The sequence below is a fragment of the Tachyglossus aculeatus genome, chromosome X2 (genome assembly GCF_015852505.1).
Source record: "Tachyglossus aculeatus isolate mTacAcu1 chromosome X2, mTacAcu1.pri, whole genome shotgun sequence".
In the NCBI taxonomy this organism is placed as follows: Eukaryota; Metazoa; Chordata; class Mammalia; order Monotremata; family Tachyglossidae; genus Tachyglossus; species Tachyglossus aculeatus.
In genome coordinates this window covers 31,773,566-31,794,354 of record NC_052100.1, presented here as the reverse complement: position 1 = coordinate 31,794,354, position 20,789 = coordinate 31,773,566, and the positions used below count along the sequence as shown (strand labels likewise).

The following is a 20,789-nucleotide window of genomic DNA, read 5'->3' as shown; positions in this document are numbered from 1 at the left end:
GGGGGATACAAGGTGATCAGGTTGTCCCACGGGGGGCTCACAGTCAACCCCCATTTTACAGATGAGGTAACTGAGGCCCAGAGAAGTTAATTGACCTGCCCAAAGTCACACAGCTGACAGTTGACGGAGCCGGGATTTGAACCCCTGACCTCTGACTCCAAAGCCCGGGCTCATTCCACTGAGCCACGCTGCTTCTCTGCTTTGCTGTTTTCACAGTGACCAGTGACTTTGACTATGTGACTGTGACTTTGTCCTGGGAACTAGAAGGTGGATTCTGATGTATGGTGCTCTCCCAAGTGCCTATTACAGTGCTCTGCACATAGTAGAAGCATCAACGTCAGTGACTGTGTGACTGTGACTTTGTCCTGGGAACTAGAAAGTGGATTCTGTTGTAGGGTGCTCTCCCAAGTGCCTATCACAGCGCTCTGCACATAGTAGAAGCATAAACATCATTGATGATGGTTGCTAATAATGATAACGGTGGTGGGAGTCACCATTCTGGGCGCTCCAGGCCTTCCTCCTCCTCCTCCTCCTCATCAATCGTATTTATTGAGCGCTTACTGTGTGCAGAGCACTGTACTAAGCGCTTGGGAAGTACAGGTTGGCAACATATAGAGACAGTCCCTACCCAACAGTGGGCTCACAGTCTAAAAGACTTCCTCGCCTCCCAGCAAGGCACCGGTCAAACATCGAACACCCAGTGCACAGAGGACAGCAGAAGAGTGAGTGTAAAAAGGAACCAAGAAAGAATTATTTTAATCAAGGTGCATCGTTCGTTGACTTTCCATTGACCTTAACAGCCGCCCCGGGTGAGGCTCAACAGAGCCCCCCACTGCAATGAGGGAAGAAGGGGGCTCCTCCATCACTGTGCCGGGGCCCCCGGCCTGCAGCAGCCCGGTGAGGACGAGTCCCAGTCTGCAAAGGAAGTTTTGGCAGCCGGCGCCGAGCTGCCCATCGCCCGGCCACGTCTCTCTCCGGCTTGGAAGGTGAAGACGTTTCCTGCCAAAATAACGGTTGCGTGTCTGCCGTTCCCAAATCTGAGTGGCCTGGGGGATGGATTACAAGGTGACGGAATGAATCAGCCCGTGCAAAGCCTGGCGGGCAGCTCTACGGTGGGAAGAGACGCTGGACTTTGCGCTGGCCTGGGAGTGGCTTGAAAAATACCGGTCGGAGAAGCACTTCTGACACCGCGCCGCACCGACAGCTCTGAAGGGCTCTACACGTGAGAGGTTCGGCCGTGTCATGTTCGGAAACACTGCAGGCTTGGTGCAACTTGGCTACGCGGTGCGTTGAAAGAACGGCCCGGGCAGTGACCAAGCTCATGCCCTCTGCGGGTCAACCATCCCAGGGGGAAGACAGCGAGCCACGCGTGCTGCTCGGCAGAGAGCTGGGCACATTCATCCCCGTTCGATCGGAGAGGACTGGACGAGAGAGACGGCGGTAGCAGATAGAGACGCTGGCATTTTGACCTTTTGCACTTTAGTACGCTGAACGTGGGGATTAAGGGTTTCTCTCCACCAGCATCAAGGAAGGGGTTTGACTCGCTTGGGAAATTGTCACGGTGCACGAAACAAACTTCCATTCAGGTTTGCGGGACAGAGCAGTGGGAAAGACATCTCTTGGCAGAAGGGAGACCAGTGGAAGGGGGAAGTCGGGCCGCAGATAGAAGCGGAGTGACTGAAAGAGGGGAAAAACCACCCACCGGAGCACGGGAGCGAGGAAAGGATTGTTCTTTTCTCTGGAGTCATCTGCGGCAGGTGGTCGCCCCCGGCCCCCACTCCGGCCCCCCGGCCCTCAGAGGCCTTCACTGGGAGGCTCCGGCCACCACAGTCGGTGACTTCCTCTCCTCAGACCGTCCCGAAGCCTGAGGTCCCGAGGCCACGGGGTCGTCGCCGTCCGCGCTGTGGTGGGGGGACGGGCGTGCGGGGCCGGACGCCGCGGGGACACTGAGGCTCACGCTCTAGGAGCTCAGCTTGGAGTAGCTTGGGGGAGAAAGCTTGCGTTTCAAGTACTTGAGGACGTACAGGGGAAGGCAGCTGACCACGGTGATTGCCGACACTTTCCACAGGAAGGTCGCGGTCATGATAAAGGCAACATCTGGAAAAGGAAGGAAGAAGGCAAAGAGAGGCGTGAGATGCCCCGGCCCTGGGCCGTAAGTTCCGGGGCTCGCCCTCGGACCCCGTAGCCTCCCCGCCGGCAGCCCGCCACCGCCACGATCCCTAGGCTCTGCTATGGGCTGCCTCTCCCCTTCCTGAAGGGCTACTTCGGAAGAGCCGGGAATCGCCTGTGGGAATGGAATTTGGAACCGCCCCACGCCTGAGGCAACCGAATCTAAAGTGGAAGCATCGGCCTGCACCCCTTCCAGGGAGCTGGGGGTGGGCAGGGGCAGGAGGAGGACGGGGAGAGGGAGGGGAGGAGGGAGAAAGAGGAGAAGAGGGGCAGAACGGAAGACAGGAAGGAGAAAGAGGAGAATCACTGACCAGCACACTCAACTGTGGCCGCTGCACCCTTTCCCCATCAACTCTGGGATTAGTTGGAGGAAGCCGGCCCTGACTGGGCTGTCCAGGTGCCCCTCTCGGGACCAACTACTAATTCTTCCCAATTCCGCTCTCTTAACAAGTCTTTGGGGGGGTCAGGGTGATAGGAGGAGACGGCAGACCTCTGTTGCCCCTTTTCCTGCCCTCACAGCCCTGTCTGCCCCTCCTTCCCATTCTGCATGGCTCCTGGTTTTCTGTCCCCTCCCTGCTGTCACCTCCCCTTCCCCACCCGGCAGTTGTGCTCTCTGTCAGCCTGGGGGGAGCGGTCACTGCTAAACCCCCTTTAAGATTTCCCAAAAGCAGAGCCCCATTATACCACCACGGGGAGCGGGTTCTGAGAGGAAGAGCGGCCAACTTCGGGCCCGGACTTAGGAAGCTGAGACCTTGGGCGTGATTTGGGGGAATATCCTTGTGGGGAGTTTCCTAACTGCCGGATGCTGTTCAAAGTCCCCTCCCGGCTCCCTGTGCTCCCCCCACTCAGTCCCTGATCGACTTCTGGCAGCCCCAAGGGGTCTTAGTGTGCGGGGGAAGAGAGGGGCTTATTAGCCCAGCCTGGCGGGGGGAAAGGCCGAGAGCTGCCCCCCAACACCTGGACCCCGGGTCTCCCTCAAAGATGACACCTTTCTAGTGATTCAGTGAGGCGGTCTTTATGGCACATGGCTCCACCTACCTAAGAAAGTTCCAAAAGACACTCTGCCTATCCCTGTGGGAAAGAAGACGGGGTGTGGGAGAGAAAAGGACACAGAGTTAGCAAGGAGGCAGGCAATGAAGAGGAGAACAGCTGAAGAGGAAGAGAGATGTGAGCAAGGTGGGACGCTTGAAGACTGGGACGGGTTGGTGGGTAAACCGCATGTCCCCTCACCCATCGCTTGTTGCCTAATGTACATCGGGTCTTTGTCTCCCCGGCGACCACGGGACGGAGCTGTGCCCCTGCTGGGGGCCGAGGCGGGGGTCCGGAGGAACACCGCGGTGCGGCGGCCAGTCCCCTCCCCGCTGGCCACTCACCGAAATACCCGTTTAGAAAGGCGAGGGAGGTGACGTAGCAGCCCAGGCTGAGGAATTCGGCCAGCACCATGAGCCAGTGCCACGTGCGCACCGTCAGGGCCACCATCAGCAGCTCCGTCGCGATCAGCGCGGTGAAGGAGATGGCTACCACGTGCACAAACTCGGACTCGAACAGCAGCAGGGCCCCGAACATGATGATGCCGCCTGAAAGAGAGCACCCCTGAGCGAGGCTATGCATGAGGCTGGCTCTGGTCCTCCACCGGCCCTGATGACCAGCCCTGTGGCCACACACAAACACACACACACACACACACACACACACACACACACACACACACACACACCCTTCTCTCTGTGTGCAGACAACTGTACTAAATGCTTGGGAGAGGACAGGACAACAATAAACATTCATTCATTCATTAGCATTTATTGAGCACTTACTGTGTGCAGGGCACTGTACTAAGCACTTGGGAGAGGACAGTACAACAATAAACACTCATTCATTAGAATTTATTGAGCGCTTAGTGTGTGCAGAGCACTGTATTAAACGTGTGGGAGAGGACGGTACAACAGTAAACACTCATTCATTCGCATTTATAGTAGTAATAATAATAATAATAGCTGGCTTTTTGGGGGTACTTTCATGAGCCCACAGTTGGGTAGGGACCGTCGCTATGTGTTGCCAACTTGTACCTCCCAAGCGCTCAGTCCAGTGCCCTGCACACAGTAAGCGCTCAATAAATACGATTGATTGATTCATTCCTTCATTCAATCGTATTTATTGAGCGCTTACTGTGTGCAGAGCACTGGACTGAGCGCCTGGGAAGTCCAAGTCGGCAACATCTAGAGACGGTCCCGACCCAACAGCGGGCTCACAGTCTAAATGGGGGGAGATGGAGAACAAAACAAAACATTAACAAAATAAAATAAATAGAATAAATATGTACAAATAAAATAAATAAATAAATATAAGCGCTTGGGAGAGGGCAGGACAACGATAAGCACTCATTCATTCATTTACTCATTCATTAGTATTTATTGAGCGCTTACTGTGTGCAGAGCACTGTACTAAACCCTTGGGAGAGGACAGTACAACAATAAACATTCATTCATTAGTATTAATTGAGTGCTTAGTGTGTGCAGAGAACTGTACTAAACGCTTGGGAGAGGATAGGACAACAATAAACATTCATTCATTCATTAGTATTTATTGAGCGCTTACTGTGTGCAGAGCACTGTACTAAACGTTTGGGAGAGGACAGTACAACAATAAACATTCATTCATTAGTATTTATTGAGCGCTTAGTGTGTGCAGAGAACTGTACTAAACGCTTGGGAGAGGACAGGACAACAATAAACATTCATTCATTCATTCATTAGTATTTACTGAGCACTTACTGTGTGCAGGGCACTGTACTAAACGCTTGGGAGAGGACAGTACAACAATAAACATTCATTCATTAGTATTTATTGAGCACTTAGTGTGTGCAGAGAACTGTACTAAACGCTTGGGAGAGGACAGGACAATAAACATTCATTCATTCATTTATTAGTATTTATTGCGCACTTACTGTGTGCAGGGCACTGTACTAAGCGCTTGGGAGAGGACAGTACAACAATAAGCACTCATTCATTAGAATGTATTGAGTGCTTAGTGTGTGCAGAGCACTGTATTAAATGCTTGGGAGAGGACAGCACAACAGTAAACATTCATTCGCATTTATAATAGTAATAATAATAATAATAGCATTTATTAAGCGATTACTAAGTACAAAGCATTGTTTTAAGTGCTGGGGAGGTTATAAGGTGATCAGGTTGTCCCACGGGGGGGCTCAGTGGCTCAGTGGAAAGAGCACGGGCTCTGGAGTCAGAGGTCGTGGGTTCAAATCCCGGCTCTGCCACTTGTCAGCTGTGTGACTTTGGGCAAGTCACTTCACTTCTCCGGGCCTCAGTTCCCTCATCTGCAAAATGGGGATGAAGACTGTGAGCCCCACACGGGGATTGTTAAGTGCTTACTCTGTGCCAGGTACTGCACTAAGCGCTGGGTTAGATACAAGCTACCCAGGCTGGAAGCAGTCTGGGTTCCACACGGGGCTCACAGTTTTAATACCCATTTTATAGATGAGGAAACTGGGGCACAAAGAAGTGAAGTGCAAGGTCACCCAGCAGACAGGCGGCAGAGCTGGGATTAGAACCCAGGTCCTTTTGGCTCGATTCTCTCTGGGGCCTGTGTCGGGTGGTAGAGCCCAGCTGGCCAAGTCAAAAGGGCAAGGATCCCCAGGAGCCAAAAAAGGCTCTTACCCCTCTTGCAGTCAATGCCAACAACTTAAAAAGCCAGGGCAACACGGTCCGCTCACCTGCACCCACGTTCTCAATCACATTACGTCTGCTTGCAAATGAACGCTCAGTACAGCGCTCTGCCCCCAGGAAGCACACAATAAATAATAATAATAATAATAATGGCATTTGTTAAGCGCTTACTATGTGCAGAGCACTGTTCTAAGCGCTGGGATGGGGGATACCAGGTGATCAAGTTGTCCCACGTGGGGCTCACAGTCTTAGTCCCCATTTGACCGATGAGATAACTGAGGCTCAGAGAAGTGAAGTGACTTGCCCAAGGTCACACAGCAGACATGTGGTGGACCTCTGACTCCAAAGCCCTTGCTCTTGCCACTGAGCCACGAAATACCACCTCCCAGTCGGTGGTTGAGGACTAGTCATTAATTGATTCCAAATTCAGATCTCTGAGGCAGCCGTGTTCATCCCATAAAGAGAACTGACAGGTAGCTGATCAGGCAGAGGGTGAGGTGCTCGCTAACATTCCCCTGGATGAGCACGGAATTAAAGAAGCAGGTATTATTAAATCCGGGGCCTCTCTTACCTTGGTAAATACTGATTAAAACCCAGACGAGAAAGGTTTTAAAAGACAAGGATCTTCCCTAGGAGAGATGGGAAGGAGAGGTTAGCGCAGCTCAGGAAGAGGTGGGGCAAATGGCAGACGCAGCCAGCGAAAATGGAGATGAGAAATCCCCATTCCACTGGGGAATTTTGCCAATGGGGCAGAAGGAAACCTCCCACTGGACACTTGCAGGGTCCCCTGGGGCACAGCCGGGTGGAAGCTCTGCCATCTGAGTAGAGGACCAGTGGGCCACTCGGGCCACAGCCGTGCGATGGCTATCATCATCATCATCATCAATCGTATTTATTGAGCGCTTACTGTATGCAGAGCACTGTACTAAGCGCTTGGGAAGTACAAGTTGGCAACATATAGAGGCAGTCCCTACCCAACAGTGGGCTCACCGTCTAAAAGGGGGGACGGCTACTGGGAAGAAGTACGATTTAGGATGTTTATTTGGATTTTCCTCTGTCGTCAGGCCTGGGGGAGGAGGAGAGGATGGAGGGGCCTCGGCCTGGCTGGTCTGTCCTCCTCTGGTCACCGTTTGTTTTCTCCATCTCCGCTTTTGGGGACAGGGGGGCGGCCTGCAGCCACACGGCACCGCTGGGGCCGGCCAAATAGCGAAACCGGGCCGAAATAGCTCAGTTGGGAGAGCGTTAGACTGAAGATCGAAAGGTCCCTGGTTCCATCCCGGGTTTCGGCACGTGTTGCATCTTACATCTCAGCAAATACTTATGGAACTTGGTCTGTGCGCTCACAACTCTTTTACTCTTTCTTCTAGACCGTGAGCCCGCTGTTGGGTAGGGACTGTCTCTATGTGTTGCCGACTGGTACTTCCCAAGCGCTTAGTACAGTGCTCTGCACACAGTAAGCGCTCAATAAATACGACTGATTGATTGGCGCAGCTCTCAGCGGCGGCACAGCAAACTGCAGAAGAAATGGCCGGGCAAAGTAGGAGCCATTCTCCATATGTTACCCGCCGGGGCCACGGGCATTTCTGGCACGGGGAGGGACAGGCGCTGAGGAGGAAAACGTCCCCGGCCTGTTGGTGCCCCCCCTTAATCGATCCTCCGGCCCACAGCTGGGCAGGCTCCTACCTTGGTCAAGTCCTTGTAGAGCTCTGGGTACAGCATGGCCATTTCCGGCTTCACATCCTGATCCAAGACGAGCGAGAAGACAGGGAACATGGTGTATATGGTGGCGTACCTGAGGGGGAGAGGGGAATATCACGCACGGGGTCAGCTGTGACAGACGGTGGGGCCCCCATCTTGCATCCCCACCCCGCCGGCCCTGGGTAGAAAGGACCAAAACGTCCAAAGGGCGTGAGTGGGCATGGCCTTCAGGGACGAATCAAAGCACCACCCCACCTATTTCTCCAGGGTCAGGCCGGCACCGTCACCAGATTCCAATCATTCGATCAGTTCACGGAATTCACTGAGCACCTACGAAGTGCTGTACTAAGCACTTGTGAGGGATCAAGGATTGGTAGACGGGATCCTAACCCTCGAGGAGCAGATCGTCTACTGCACAGAGTAAGTGCTCAATAAATACGATTGAATGAATGAATGACTGAATGCGGGAGCCCCCAGGGGTAGCGGTAGGCAAAGGGGCAAAGACAACAGTTAGTACTAAAGCACTGACAGCTACAGGGGCAAAGACAGAGCACCTCAGCTAAGCACAGACTACCTATTTCTGCTAGTCAGTAAATGAATTCAAGAAGGTACAGAATAGCAAGGAAGATCCTTAAAATCAAAAGCAGCATGGCCTAGTGGAGGGAGCATGGGCCTGGGGATCTGAAGGACCTGGGTTCTAATCCCAGCTCTGCCATTTGCCTGATCTGTGACCTGGGGTAAGTCACTTTCATTCATTCATTCATTCATTCAATCGTATTTATTGAGCGCTTACTGTGTGCAGAGCACTGTACTAAGCGCTTGGGAAGTCCAAGTTGGCAACATCTAGAGACGGTCCCTACCCAACAGTGGGCTCACAGTCTAGAAGGGGGAGACAGACAACAAAACAAAACATATTAACAAGATAAAATAAATAGAATAAATGTGTGCAAATAAAATGGAGAGTAACATATATGTACAAACGTATATACATATATACAGGTGCTGTGGGGAGGGGAAGGAGGTAAGGTGGGGGGATAGGGAGGGGGAGAGGGGGAGAGGAAGGAGGGGGCTCAGTCTGGGAGGAGGGGGCTCACTTCATTTCTCTGTACCTCTCTTCCTCCCTTCAAGGCCCTACTGAGAGCTCACCTCCTCCAGGAGGCCTTCCCAGACTGAGCCCCCTCCTTCCTCTCCCCCTCGTCCCCCTCTCCATCCCCGCATCTTACCTCCTTCCCTTCCCCACAGCACCTGTATATATGTATATATGTTTGTACATATTTATTACTCTATTTATTTTACTTGTACATATCTATTCTATTTATTTTATTTTGTTAATATGTTTGGTTTTGTTCTCTGTCTCCCCCTTCTAGACTGTGAGCCCACTGTTGGGTAGGGACTGTCTCTATATGTTGCCAACTTGTACTTCCCAAGCGCTTAGTGCAGTGCTCTGCACACAGTAAGCGCTCAATAAATACGACTGATTGATCGACTGATTGATTGTACCTCCATTTCCTCAACTGTACAGTGCGGATACCTGTTCTCCCTCTTGATTGGACTGTGAGGCCCGTACAGGACGGGGACTGTGTCTGATCTAATTAACTTGTACCTACCTATGCCAGCGCTTAGAACAGTATTTGACACTTAGTAAGCACTTAATAAATATGATGTTAAAAAAAATTGTGCTCTAGGACCCCAGACTGGCTCCCCAAGCCCTTGTCAGTCTGCCCCCACCCTGGAGCTCCCTCTACACTGACCATCCCCGGCCCCCAAGAGCTCAAGTGACTCTGCATATGGGCACCCTGACAATACACACACCTTTGAAGACATGTCCCTGGGGATATACCACCTGTGGGCATCCTCCCGGGGCACATCATGGATTCGGAGGGTGCCCGCCCAATCGGACGGGACCACGGTGAATTCTCCTGCCCTGACAACGTTCTCCCGGGACACATGTCTGGGGTTCAAGGATGCTGCGTTGGACTTACCCAACCATTAGGAAGCCTTGGTATAAAGGAACAGATGCGAAATAGAAGACTGAAGAAAACACAGCCTGAAAGACAGAACGCAACCAACTCAAACAAAAACACCTCGCGTTTTCACGCCGTCACTCACCCAGATACCAGTCGGTGCGGGTTTCTCGTCCTGCCTTATCATTGAAGCCCACTTAAATTCCAATTAAATCGAGGAAAATGGAACAATCAAATGCTTTCCTGTAACAGTCTCATAATCTTTACTGAATGGTGGTTGTGGTAGGTGCCCCAAGGGAGGGAGGGAAGGAGGGAGAGAAGGAGGAGGAGGGGAGAGAGAAAGAAAGAGAGAGAAAGAGAGCTTTAAGTACCTGCATCGTGGATATAATGAGACCTCTGTGCATGACAAACTGGCCCAGCGCTGCCGATCTTTTGTAACTGTTGCGGCCGTGAACCATGAGCAGCCGGCCCATGTGCTGGAACTGGGTGATGGAGAAGTCGGCGGCCAGAGAAGCCTGCTTTCCCTCCTGAAATAAACATGCAGCGAGTGGTGCCGTTCACCTGGACTGCCCCCTTGGCAATCGGCAGCTGCCGGGCTGGATTCCTGCGAGTGTGCCGGGCCGGCCAGGTGGGTTTCGCAGGCTGCTCTGGGATTTGAGGAGAGTGCAGGGAAAACTGGGAGGGGTGGGGGTTCAGTTATCGAACTAGTTCCCGGGCTCTGGGAGAGGGCGTCAAGCGTTTCCCAGAGATGGCTTGCTCCCGCTCCGCCCTGGGTGGCCCAGGGAGCCAAGTGCTCATTACCTTCCCCTCGATCCCAATTCCGCAGTCTGCAGCTTGGATCATGCTGACATCATTCCCGCCATCCCCTGCAAATCAGAATCCGGCATGTACTTGTTTCGCCGCTGGCATCCGGACTGGCCGGGTCCGCTTTTAGCCGGTCAGGGGGATCCCCGCTCTGCACCGTGAGCCGACCGTCGGCTCTCGGCAGAGAGTCCTGGCCAAGACCTCCAACAGGTGCCCATCTCTGCCAGCAAGCCACATGTACGGTGGCCTCCTGTTTCCCCGCGGGGATCTGTCAGGCAGCTCTGGTGGACGGCCCCAGGTCGAGCCATGATCCAATTGCTGCCGCCTACTGAACCGGCCCTGTGACGGCCCGGCTCCTGGGGGTGACCGGACCGTGGACAAGGCAAGTCCGGGCAGGGATCCTCACCTATTGCACAGGTGCGCTTGCCCGTGTGCTGCTGCAACAATTTGACAATATGAGCTTTCTGCGTCGGGGAGCAGCGACAGCAGACCACAGCAGGACACTGGCAGGCCAGCTCCACCAATTCATGCTCGTAGTACTTCAGGCAAACCTACAAACGGAATCGGCATCGTCAGCTCCACCGCCATCACCAGGGGCACCACCATCCTCACTGCCACCCCCAGTGCCACCACCACCACAGCCGTCTCCACCAGCAGCTTTGATGAGCAGAGAGCAAAGAGGCGCTGCGTATGTGTTGGGGGGGTGTCCCTGATTTAAGGGGTCAGACAAAGCTGGAGGGGAACGGGGCCATCAGCATTGGGAAGGGAAAAGGCAGGAGGAGTTGATCAGGTGGGTTTGAGAAGTCTGAGCTCTCCTCATCCAGGTCACCTTAAATCATTCCCTTAGCGCAGTCCTGGGGACCCTTGTTGCAGATTTGGGAGCTGGAGAAACACACCAGAACCAAGACGAGTCATGGCCCAGGCTGGCAATCAATCAATCGATCGTATTTATTGAGCACTTACTGTGCCAGAGCACTGTACTAAGTGCTTGGGAGCATACAATATAATGGAACTGGTACATACGTTCCCTGCCCACAACGAACTTACAGTCTACAGGGGGAGAGAGACAGTAAACAAATGACAGATATGGATGTAAGTGCTGTGGGGGTGAGGGAGGGGTAAACAAAGGGTGCAAATCCAAGTGCAAGGGTGATGCAGAAGGGAGGGAGAGAAGAGGAAATGAGATCCACGTCAGGAAGGCCTCTTGGAGGAGATGTGCCTTCAATAGGGCTTTGAAAGTGGGGCGAGTGATGGATCTGTTGGATATGAAGAGGGAGGGCGTTCCAGGCCAGAGGCAGGACATGGGTGAGAGGTTGGCAGTGAGACAGAAGAGATCGAGGTACCGTGAGTAGGTTGGCAGTGAACTTGAGATTTCTGAGGTGGGGGTGAGAGGGTGCGAGGGGAGGTGACACCACCCAAGTCAGTCTCAAAGTTTACGGTGAAAGAGCAAACCATCAGCGAGGGGGGCTCAGAGTCCCAAGGGCAGCTGCCCTGGGGGAGAGGGTGGGAGGCCGAGCGAGCCGTGTGCTGAGAGGGGGGCCAGGACTTGGCCTGGGGGGGTGCAGGTCACAGGCCCAGAGGAAATGGGGCTCCCGGCGATCCAAGACGGAACCCCCGGGCTCTGGGAAGAGACGGGGAGTTTGGGCTGGTGAGTCTGGGGCTGGTGGATTTAGCGGTGACAGTCGGCTGGGAGCTGGGGAGGTGGGCACGGGTTTGACTGTACCTCCAGGGAGTCGCCAGAAATGACCAGGGCACAGTCGTGCTTCCGTCTGAACGCGTTCAGCTCCAGGTGGGCCTCTCCCCGACTAGCCACCTGCATCGGGGTCGGGGTTGGGGGTAGTGGGAAGGAGGAGGGAGGAAACGGGAGGTGAGAAGTGCCCTGGATAGAGGCCTCACTCCGAGTGAATGGCCTTGAACACTTCCTGGGCAGGCTTGATTTGTGTGAAGGGTTCTGTGGGGCAGAGAGCCCCATGGCCACAGGCACCGCAAATCCCCGCTGACGACGCCCCGACCTCCCCCTTCATTCTAATGGACCATTCCTGGCCTCCAACTCGCCCAATATCCCACCGGGGCATGAGACAAGGCAGGGGCGGGTCCAGAGATTATTCAGCCCCATGAGGTCCCGGAATGGTGCCCCGATGGCAACTGGCTTAGAGGGTGCTTCTGTCCAGGAGCCGGGCTGATGGGAAGAAGCGATGGCAGGCTAAGCTCCCGGGGACCGCGGAAATAGGGATGCCAGCGCAGCCCTCCTGAGAGTCAGAGAACTTCCTGGCACCGAGGGCCTGCTTCCTCCTCTTCTGAGGTGGGTCGTGCCTGTCTCTTGCCCCAGCCACCCCCTTGACCACGGCCCAGCCAGGCTCCCACTGGCTTCGTTCCCGCCTCCCAGTCTTAGGCTCCCCAACTCACCCTGCCCACCCAAGGTCCGCAACCCGGGCGCAGACGGGGCGGGATTCCCACTGCCGCGAGCTGGGTTCGTACTAGCCCTGCTCCCACATCCCACAGCAGCTCCGGTCCCCTTTCCCCTCCCATCCGAGATGTGACGGGCAATAAGGCGACTCTGACTCACTAAATAGATTCGGTTCTTGGGAAACTTAATTTGTGATGCTACAACACTGAAAGTCAACCAAAAATTGATCTGAAGTTTTATCAGAAGCATTAATAATTTAATTGCAAATAGTAGTCTGCAGGGCCTAATTTGCCATTCTCATGCTTCACAACAAACTGCATTTACATGTAAATGATATTCAAATAATTATTTCTGTAGGTGCAAGTGGTTCATTTAGAACAGACACAGACGTATAATGTCTGTTCACCCTCCATCAATCAAGACCCAAGAAATCTTTATTTTTGCCAGAATTGAATTCAGTCATAACTAATACATACAGTAGACACATCAATTCAGCTAGCTGCTATTAATTTTCTCTAAGAGATCATTAAGAAAAATACGTCTCAGTGGAAAATGGGAGATTAAAAGCCCATCTCTGCTTTGTGTGTGGATCGCTGTTTGTCTGCAGCAGGTTTGTGAACAAAATGAACCCCACCAAGAAACCTTCCTCCCTCCAGTCAACAGGCTGGCTTTTCAATCTTCCTAAACTGAGAGGAATTCGACAAAAATGAACCAGGTCAACGGGCGTTGCGGAATTTTTTTTATGGCATTTGTTTAGTGCTTACGACGTGCCAGGCACTGTCCTGAGCGCCGGGGTGGATACAAGCTAATCAGGTTGGACACAGTCCATGTCCCACGTGGGGCTCACAGTCTTAATTTCCAATTTATAAACGAGGTAACTGAGGCCCAGAGCAGTGAACTGCCTTGCCCAAGATCACACAGCAGACAAGTGGCAGAGCCGTGATTAGAACCCAGGTCCTTCTGACCCCCAAGTCCACTAGGCAATGCCGTTTCTCAAAATTCACCCTCAATCTGAGAGCCATTTCTGCTGGAAACCCGGAAAATCATCTGGATGGATGATACTCACTGGTCGGAAGATGTGAATATCCTGGGTTCTGGATACCAAGTGGGAACTTTTGGCGATGCAGGTAGCCGTCTCCAGCTTATCTCCAGTCAGCATCCAGATCTGGGAAAAGTTTGGGCACTGCAGTGACACGGGGGAGGCCACTTCCCTGCCTGGTGATTCCCTGCATCCCAGACTACACACGGAATCGGGATGCGTGACGGATTGGCTCCTCGGGGGCCTCCCTGCTAACCACCAACCCTTTTCTCCAGGGCCTCTGCTACTCATGCTGGGGCTTCTCCCTCATGGACTCTGCTCACCTCTGGTGCTCCCGGGGCCAGCTCATATCTCGGGGGCGGGAGTGGGGAAGATCGGGGATGGATCGTCAGGTCTTGAGGATGTGGGGCCCATTTGGATTTTCCTGTGGCAAGTTCTCGGGGGAAAGCCGAAGCCAGGGAATTTCCTCCTCCTCTGGCTATCGGACTGTTGCCATGAACTTATTGGGCAGAGATTCCTTTTATGTCAGTCATCCCTCAGGAGCGGGGCTGTGCTGCCATGCCAACCAACTGGGGCCTCTGTCTCCTTGAGGACCCAGGCAGCCCTCCTCTCGGACAGTTCTCTGGAACACACTCTGAAAGCTCCCTGGGGGAAGGGATCAGGTCTACCGACTAGACGGTACACTGTAAGCACCCGATAAATACCAATGACTGATGGATTACACTCAACCGAACATTTGATTACTCGTTCTGTTCGCCCTCTCTAAACATTTTTACATCTTTCTTCCCTGTTAGAGTGGAAGCCCTTTGGAGGCCGGGAATGTGACACCTGCTTCTGTTGAACTTGCTGTTAGTGCAGTGCCCTGTGCCCACTGGGTGCTCAGTAAATACAGTTCCTACTGCCAACAAATACATGATATGAGGAACAAACAATTCGGCTGTAACAGAGAGCTAGTGTACACGCAAAAAGCATCGTTATGGTTGTCACCTCTGGGGGTCAACTGGGGGACGTACACCTTCCAAATGCTATCGGAATACCGGGAACTAATGACAGACATAAAAACAAAATGAAGAAAAAGAAAAAGACCTGTTAGGTGGCCTATCTGATCTCCACACCACGGAGAGAATAAAGCAGGTGTCTGGTTCACCTTGGTAGAGAACTCAGCCAGGTATCTCTGGTGGGGATTAAAAGCTTCTAAAAGAAAGGGTATTGCTCTTCGGAGCACAGAACACTGAAGTGATAATTCAGGTATGCAACATTAACTTGTTCATCTGAGGTTTATTTTTCAATTAAAACGAAATGGTCATGCCATCTGACTCAAATAAATCAAAATCCGAGTTATGCCTTCTCTTCGCTGACTGCTTGTACCCACAGCGGGAAGCGTGCCCTCCTTTGAAGAGCTGAAAAGCAGAGAGAGGACTGTGATTTCCCTTTTGGCTAAGCTATCCCCCACTTGTTCTTAATGTAATGAAAATTACAAATATTCACATCATCTCCGGTTGTTACGGAGCAGCCTGGGTGGCCCACATCCCTGACCTTCCCTCAGAGAGGGACAAAATGCGGGTCTTCTCTCTGCCCCTCCACGACACCTGGAAAATCCTGGAGAAATCCAGGGCTATCACTCTGAGGGGTTGGGGGGGTGGGGAAGAAGGGCAAGTGTGGGAGAGAGCAGGGCCAGCCTGGAAGGAAGCAGAGCAGCCGGGAAGAGAGGAGGGCCGACCCGGGAGGAGGCAGTTCTGTTGCGGGACACAGCATCGTCGGGGTCTCTTCAATCCTGGGTCTTCCAACCAAGGATGCAGCAGAGGACTCCACTGTGGGGATGGACTGATGCCCTGGTGATCAGGCCCAAGTCCAGAAACCTCACCAGCTGCCTGAACAGTTCTGATTTAACTATCTGTATCGATCGCTCCACATATCAACTGACCGACCGGTGGTATTTACTGAGCACCTACTGGGCAGAGCACTGTACTAAGCCCTGGAAGGAGCATGCAGAGGTAAAAGGCACCATCCCTGCCCTCAAAGAACTTACTACAACCAACTGCTGGTCATTTTTCAGGAAAAAATTAACTCTCTTGGAACAGAACAATGAAAACTTGGGCGGAGGGATTTTGAAGAAATCTGGTACCTTGATTCCAGCATTTCTCAGCATCTCTAGAGTCGGCCTTACGTCCGCTTGGAGCTGATCTTCGACTCCAGTGAGACACAGAAGCTCCATTTCCCTTTCCAAGCTCTCTACGACTGCAGCCACCTTGAGCGTTCTGTCGTGGATGCTTAGCTTGGCTTGGTTATAGCGATTCTGGGGGCACAAACAAACATGCCGATGGATCGGGTCTCCCCGCACCCAGCCGTGGAGGGTTGGGGGGCAACCACGAGCCCCCCAAAAAGGTCTTGATCGATAGAGCCTCATGGGACACCCCTGGTATAAGAAAAATTTGCCTTTCAGCTATCCTTATGTGGTTGAGAACTGCTGTAGGGTCATGGAGGTCCCCCTGGGCTTCACAGTCGCCCTCCGGGTCAAAGGGAGTTCTGCCCTACAGGCTTCTTCCCGGGAGGCCTGCCACGCTTTGGCCCAGAAGCATTGCTGGAGTCGGCTCACCTCAAAGTCCTGGTACTGCTCTTCCGTTAATGACTTCTTGGCAACAACCAGAGTGCGCAGCCCTTCCCGAGCCATGTTGCCACACTGGAAAGTGAAAACAGGGGAGAAAGGCAATGGATCCCAGGATCCGTGGGAAGTGAAGGATTTTCCACATTTTTGAGACCCACGGGAACACCACTGGCTTGCACTCTTTGGTGCCCCTCCTGCCTTCCCAGCCAGCCACGGGGCAGAGCAGGGAAGGGCCGATGCTTCGTGCGAATAGGAGCGGAAGGCGTAGAGACGTCCTCCAGGTGCCATGAGTGTTTGGACCAGGGGGAAGGTGAGGCCACCTCCGTCCCGGCTGGGGGTGGCTACCATTTCCTTAGACCCCTTGTTGCGGGAGAACCTGTGCTTCCTGACCCACAGGTGGGTCTGTTCTGGGGCTGGCGGAGGTGGGTAGAGCGACAGCAGAAGCAGCGGCCGCAGGGACCGGCCTGGCCCACAGCAGACCACGGAGAGAATGGAAAGCATGTCTTTTCGCTTTGCTTTTTTTTTTTCATCGTAGTGGAAAAACGAAAAAGGGCTCAGAAGTCCTTTTGGGCCCTCCAACATGGTGTTTGAAAGGTCAAATCTAGCACTCCCGCCCCAGAATCCACAACAGCGTAGACCTAAACAAGAAGCCTAAGTGTCTCAACACCAGCAGAAACAGTGGAACATCCCTACCACTCTGCTGGGAGCCGTGTTCTAGGCTTCTTTTCTTTTATGCTTTTTGTTAAGTGCTTTCTATGTGCCAGCACTGTACTAAAGACTGGGGAAAATACAAGCTAACCAGGTTGGACACAGTTCATTTCCCACTTGAGGCTCACAGGCTTCACCCCCATTTTACAGATGAGGGAAATGAGACCCAGAGAAGTGAAATGACTTGTCCAAGATCACACAGCATACAAGTGACAGGGTTGGGACTAGAAGCCAGGTCCTTCTGACTCCCGGGCCCGTGCTCTAGCCACTAGGCCGCACTGCTTCCCAACTTCTGGGAGTGGGCCAAAAAGCCGGTAGGATGGCCATCCACATGCCACTCCCAGGCTGTGCAAAAAGGATTCCAGATTTCTGGAGGCAGAAGGTGGGAGCCAGAGTTCCGAGAAAGGCCCCTCGGTGCCGGCTGGGCGGGTGAGTGGGTCCAAGACCGAAACCAAGACACACACAAAAGGGTACGGGGTCAGTGCCGCGGGAAGACCACGGTGCAGCTTGTGCAAAGGGCAGGTGAGCTGTCACGGTGACATACAGCCCAGAGAGGCAGCGGCATAAAAGCCAACTGTGAACGCGGCAGTATAACATGATACATAACGGCCCCTGGGCAGAGTGACTGGCGCTGAGAGAACCGTAACTCTGCCTCTCTGACCTTCCGGGTGATTAGGATTGACGGTTCCACCCGGAGTCTTGGATGGCCCAGGGACGTGACACCGGGGAGAGGCAGGCTGGAGTTCTGGAGGAAGGACAATGGAGGCCCGGCTTGATTAATCCATTATGTCCTGAAAGTTAGGGAGGGCCCCACTAGTCAGTTGTCTGGCTGGCCACAGTTAGTAGAGGAGTGGAGGAACAGAGTCTGTTCTAGTTCAGAGTGCTTTCTCCCTATGTGGTGTGTCACCCTGGCCCTGGGGCTCCACCTGTGTCTATCCCGGGCCGTCAAATTACAGTGCCCTTCTTCAGTCATGCAGCTGGCCTCTTGGAAAATGCTAAACCTTCTGGCTAAAAGTCAGGGAAGCCGCCCCGCTCGGTGCCCTCGTTTCAGCAGGGCCTGCGGCACTCAAGATGGGGTCTTTTTTGGCCTCCTCTCCCACTTTCCATTCTGATTCCCTGTGCCCCTGCTCTCCAAGGTCAACTCCAACCCCAAAACACACAATCACTCAGGGTCCCATCTACATCTACCTGATTGGGCCATGGGCCCCGCGGGACACCCCAAGACCCAATGAACCCGGGGTTCCTGCAGTGAAGAGAGAAACGGAGAGACACTCCAGTCACCCGTTCCAAATTTGGGAAATGTCCAGAGTCTTTTCCATAAAGCAAAATCCTTTCTGACCAAAACCAAACCCTGCAGTGAACGCCTCCAGCAGCGGGGCAGTGGGGTGCCCCGGGAAGCCACGGTAAGCGGGGTCTCAGAACCCCCCGGGATTCCTAATAAAGCCATCCTCATGGGTGACGACTTCGGCATTGTCTGCTGCAAGACACGTATTGATTTGACCCCATGATGCTAAATAAATTCAACAACTATTTCACAATTAATTGTGCATCATTATCGCCAAAAGTAATTTTTATGACATTTTACGAGGTCTGGAGGGAATTTAATTTATTCATGTCCCTGATTAAATCAAACTGCCCTGGAGCAGATATCGACTCATATTGCCAATGCTGCGATGGACACATGGGGATGTGATCATCGTTTCAGCGCGAGACCTGGATGGAGGGGTGGTTGACAGTATCTACTAGCCAAGGACACCAGGGTTCCCATTTTCCCGGCCGATGGGAGGATTGGGGGTGGGTTTTCAGGGACTGAAGTCTCACGTACATATCTTCCTTCATTCTCCTTTCAGACCCAAGACTCCTGGGGCAGGGAAATGGATTGGAGAAGACAAAGGCCCTGGTTCTCTGGTGGGCAGGTTTGTGGAAATGGGTGCTTGGCCTCACTGAGCTCTGCAGGAGGGTCCCCCTCCCCCAGGCCCCACCTAAGCACACAGCCTAGGGTCGGGGGACAGATACTCTCTCGCAACGTGATGAAAAAGTAACTAGTTCTCTTGTTGGGATTTACAACATTCAGCTGTTAGATGCAGTTTCGAAAAAAACAAAATGAACTCCCCTGCCCTTCCTGCTTAAACGGTGGAACCCGGGGGCATTTTCTTACCTCCTCTTCTAGCCAGTCATTGTACTGTACAATGGTGGACATGGCCACGTCTGCCCCTTTCATATAGAACGCGATTTCTGCAGTGGATTCGTCCTGAAACGAAATGAAAATGAAGTGGAAGTATTCCAGCTATGTCCCTCCCAACAACCGGCTTCCAGCTCAGCCCAGCAAAACGGGGCTGAAATAGCAATTGCAGAGTCGCCGTCCTGAGGCGGGGCTGGCCGAGGCTTCCCTAACTGCGAAAGGCCGGGCGCTTTAGCCCCCCTCAGACAGCGCCTGTAGATTTCAAGGAGCCGGGCTGGACCCCCCGTGCAGCTTCGGGACTCTGGTCTGAAATCTCATTTCAGTGTCCGAGGCAGCACTGGAAAACCGATGTTTCTTTCTTGTCTGGAGCTGCAGTTTGCCCCTCGCCCAGACCGCCCAGGCCACGCAGCCCTCGGGTCCTCCTGCTTTTCCGGTAGGGCTCAGGGGAAGGCAGAGACCAGGCTGCTCGCCGGGCCCGGATCGGATGTCCCCTTGCCACACTTTACGGCACAGGAATCAGATTCCAGCGGGTGGCACAAGTGGGGGGGGGCCCGTTCTGCCAGCCCGGGCACCAGCCTTACCCGCACAATGATCCCCATGCGCTTGCTCTCCGAAGTGAAGGGGAAAATCTGCAGGATGTAGTAAGTCAGGATTTGTCCCCCAGGAGTCTTCAGCTGCATGGAGGTCAGATCTCTGCTCACCAGCGTGAGCCCCACGCTCTCCGTCCACTGCACCAGGGCCACCTGGGGAGAGAAGCGGGTCACCCTGTTAGCCGCCAATCCTCCAGGTGCCCAAGCCCGTCAGAGCCAAGAGCCGTCTGCCGGTTTGGTCGGAGAGCACACGCGGTGAAGAGTGGAGTCATTTGGGGAAGTCAGTGGCACTGGGGACCACGGTTTGGGGCATTCTTCTGGAATCTTTCAGTGCAACTACATTACGACACAATCATTTTCTAAGGACACGGTTACCCCGGGGCTCTAAGACCTGGGGTGCCAGTCATTGCAAAGCCTGAATCAGTCCCCAGCCAGCCCTTTGGGCTGCTCCTTGAGGCTACTTTGGGCTGGGGGAAGTTCCCTCCACAGCCCCACAAGGCAGGGGGCATGCCCTAGGTGACCTCCGGATGCCCCCTCCGGTCCGATGGATCTCTGGGTTTTTTAACAGCAACAGCTGAACCGGAGCACCTTGCCAGGGGTCAGGGCAAAACTACGAGCAAACGGCCTACGTCTCAGCCTGGGTCTATGGCAGCGACCATGTCTCATTTACAGATTTTATAAATAAGCTGAGACAAAATGATAATACCCCCTCAGTTTGGTATCTCCATCATCATCATCATCATCATCAATCGTATTTATTGAGCGCTTACTATGTGCACAGCACTGTACTAAGCGCTTGGGAAGTACAAATTGGCAACATATAGAGACAGTCCCTACCCAACAGTGGGCTCACAGTCTAAAAGGGGAAGACAGAGAACAAAACCAAACATACTAACAAAATAAAATAAATAGAACAGATATGTACAAGTAAAATAAATAA

The 20,789-nt window shown here is 53.3% G+C and overlaps 1 protein-coding gene and 1 non-coding gene across 7 annotated transcripts in view; one reads left to right on the top strand and one right to left on the bottom strand.

The window, feature by feature from the left end:
• Positions 1 to 908: 908 nt before the first annotated feature.
• Positions 909 to 20,789, bottom strand: part of ATP9B (ATPase phospholipid transporting 9B (putative)) — a 211,259-nt gene continuing 191,378 nt past the window's right edge. For 3 of the 6 annotated variants that reach the window (XM_038771100.1, XM_038771104.1, XM_038771106.1), the window contains 15 exons: positions 19,841 to 20,002; positions 19,236 to 19,328; positions 16,361 to 16,444; positions 15,890 to 16,060; positions 13,792 to 13,890; positions 12,042 to 12,131; positions 10,725 to 10,869; positions 10,316 to 10,380; positions 9,886 to 10,041; positions 9,533 to 9,597; positions 7,536 to 7,644; positions 6,424 to 6,481; positions 3,543 to 3,762; positions 3,208 to 3,240; positions 909 to 2,097 (listed from right to left, as the gene is read on the bottom strand). In XM_038771100.1, the coding sequence (XP_038627028.1) occupies positions 1,848 to 2,097; positions 3,208 to 3,240; positions 3,543 to 3,762; positions 6,424 to 6,481; positions 7,536 to 7,644; positions 9,533 to 9,597; positions 9,886 to 10,041; positions 10,316 to 10,380; positions 10,725 to 10,869; positions 12,042 to 12,131; positions 13,792 to 13,890; positions 15,890 to 16,060; positions 16,361 to 16,444; positions 19,236 to 19,328; positions 19,841 to 20,002 (1,800 nt within the window). In that variant the 3' untranslated portion in view covers positions 909 to 1,847. The remainder of the gene's footprint in view (positions 2,098 to 3,207; positions 3,241 to 3,542; positions 3,763 to 6,423; positions 6,482 to 7,535; positions 7,645 to 9,532; positions 9,598 to 9,885; positions 10,042 to 10,315; positions 10,381 to 10,724; positions 10,870 to 12,041; positions 12,132 to 13,791; positions 13,891 to 15,889; positions 16,061 to 16,360; positions 16,445 to 19,235; positions 19,329 to 19,840; positions 20,003 to 20,789) is intronic. The other 3 variants (XM_038771103.1, XM_038771101.1, XM_038771105.1) reach the window with 3 other exon arrangements.
• TRNAF-GAA lies at positions 7,069 to 7,141 on the top strand. Its single transcript has one exon. It is a non-coding gene; the product is annotated as a tRNA-Phe (tRNA).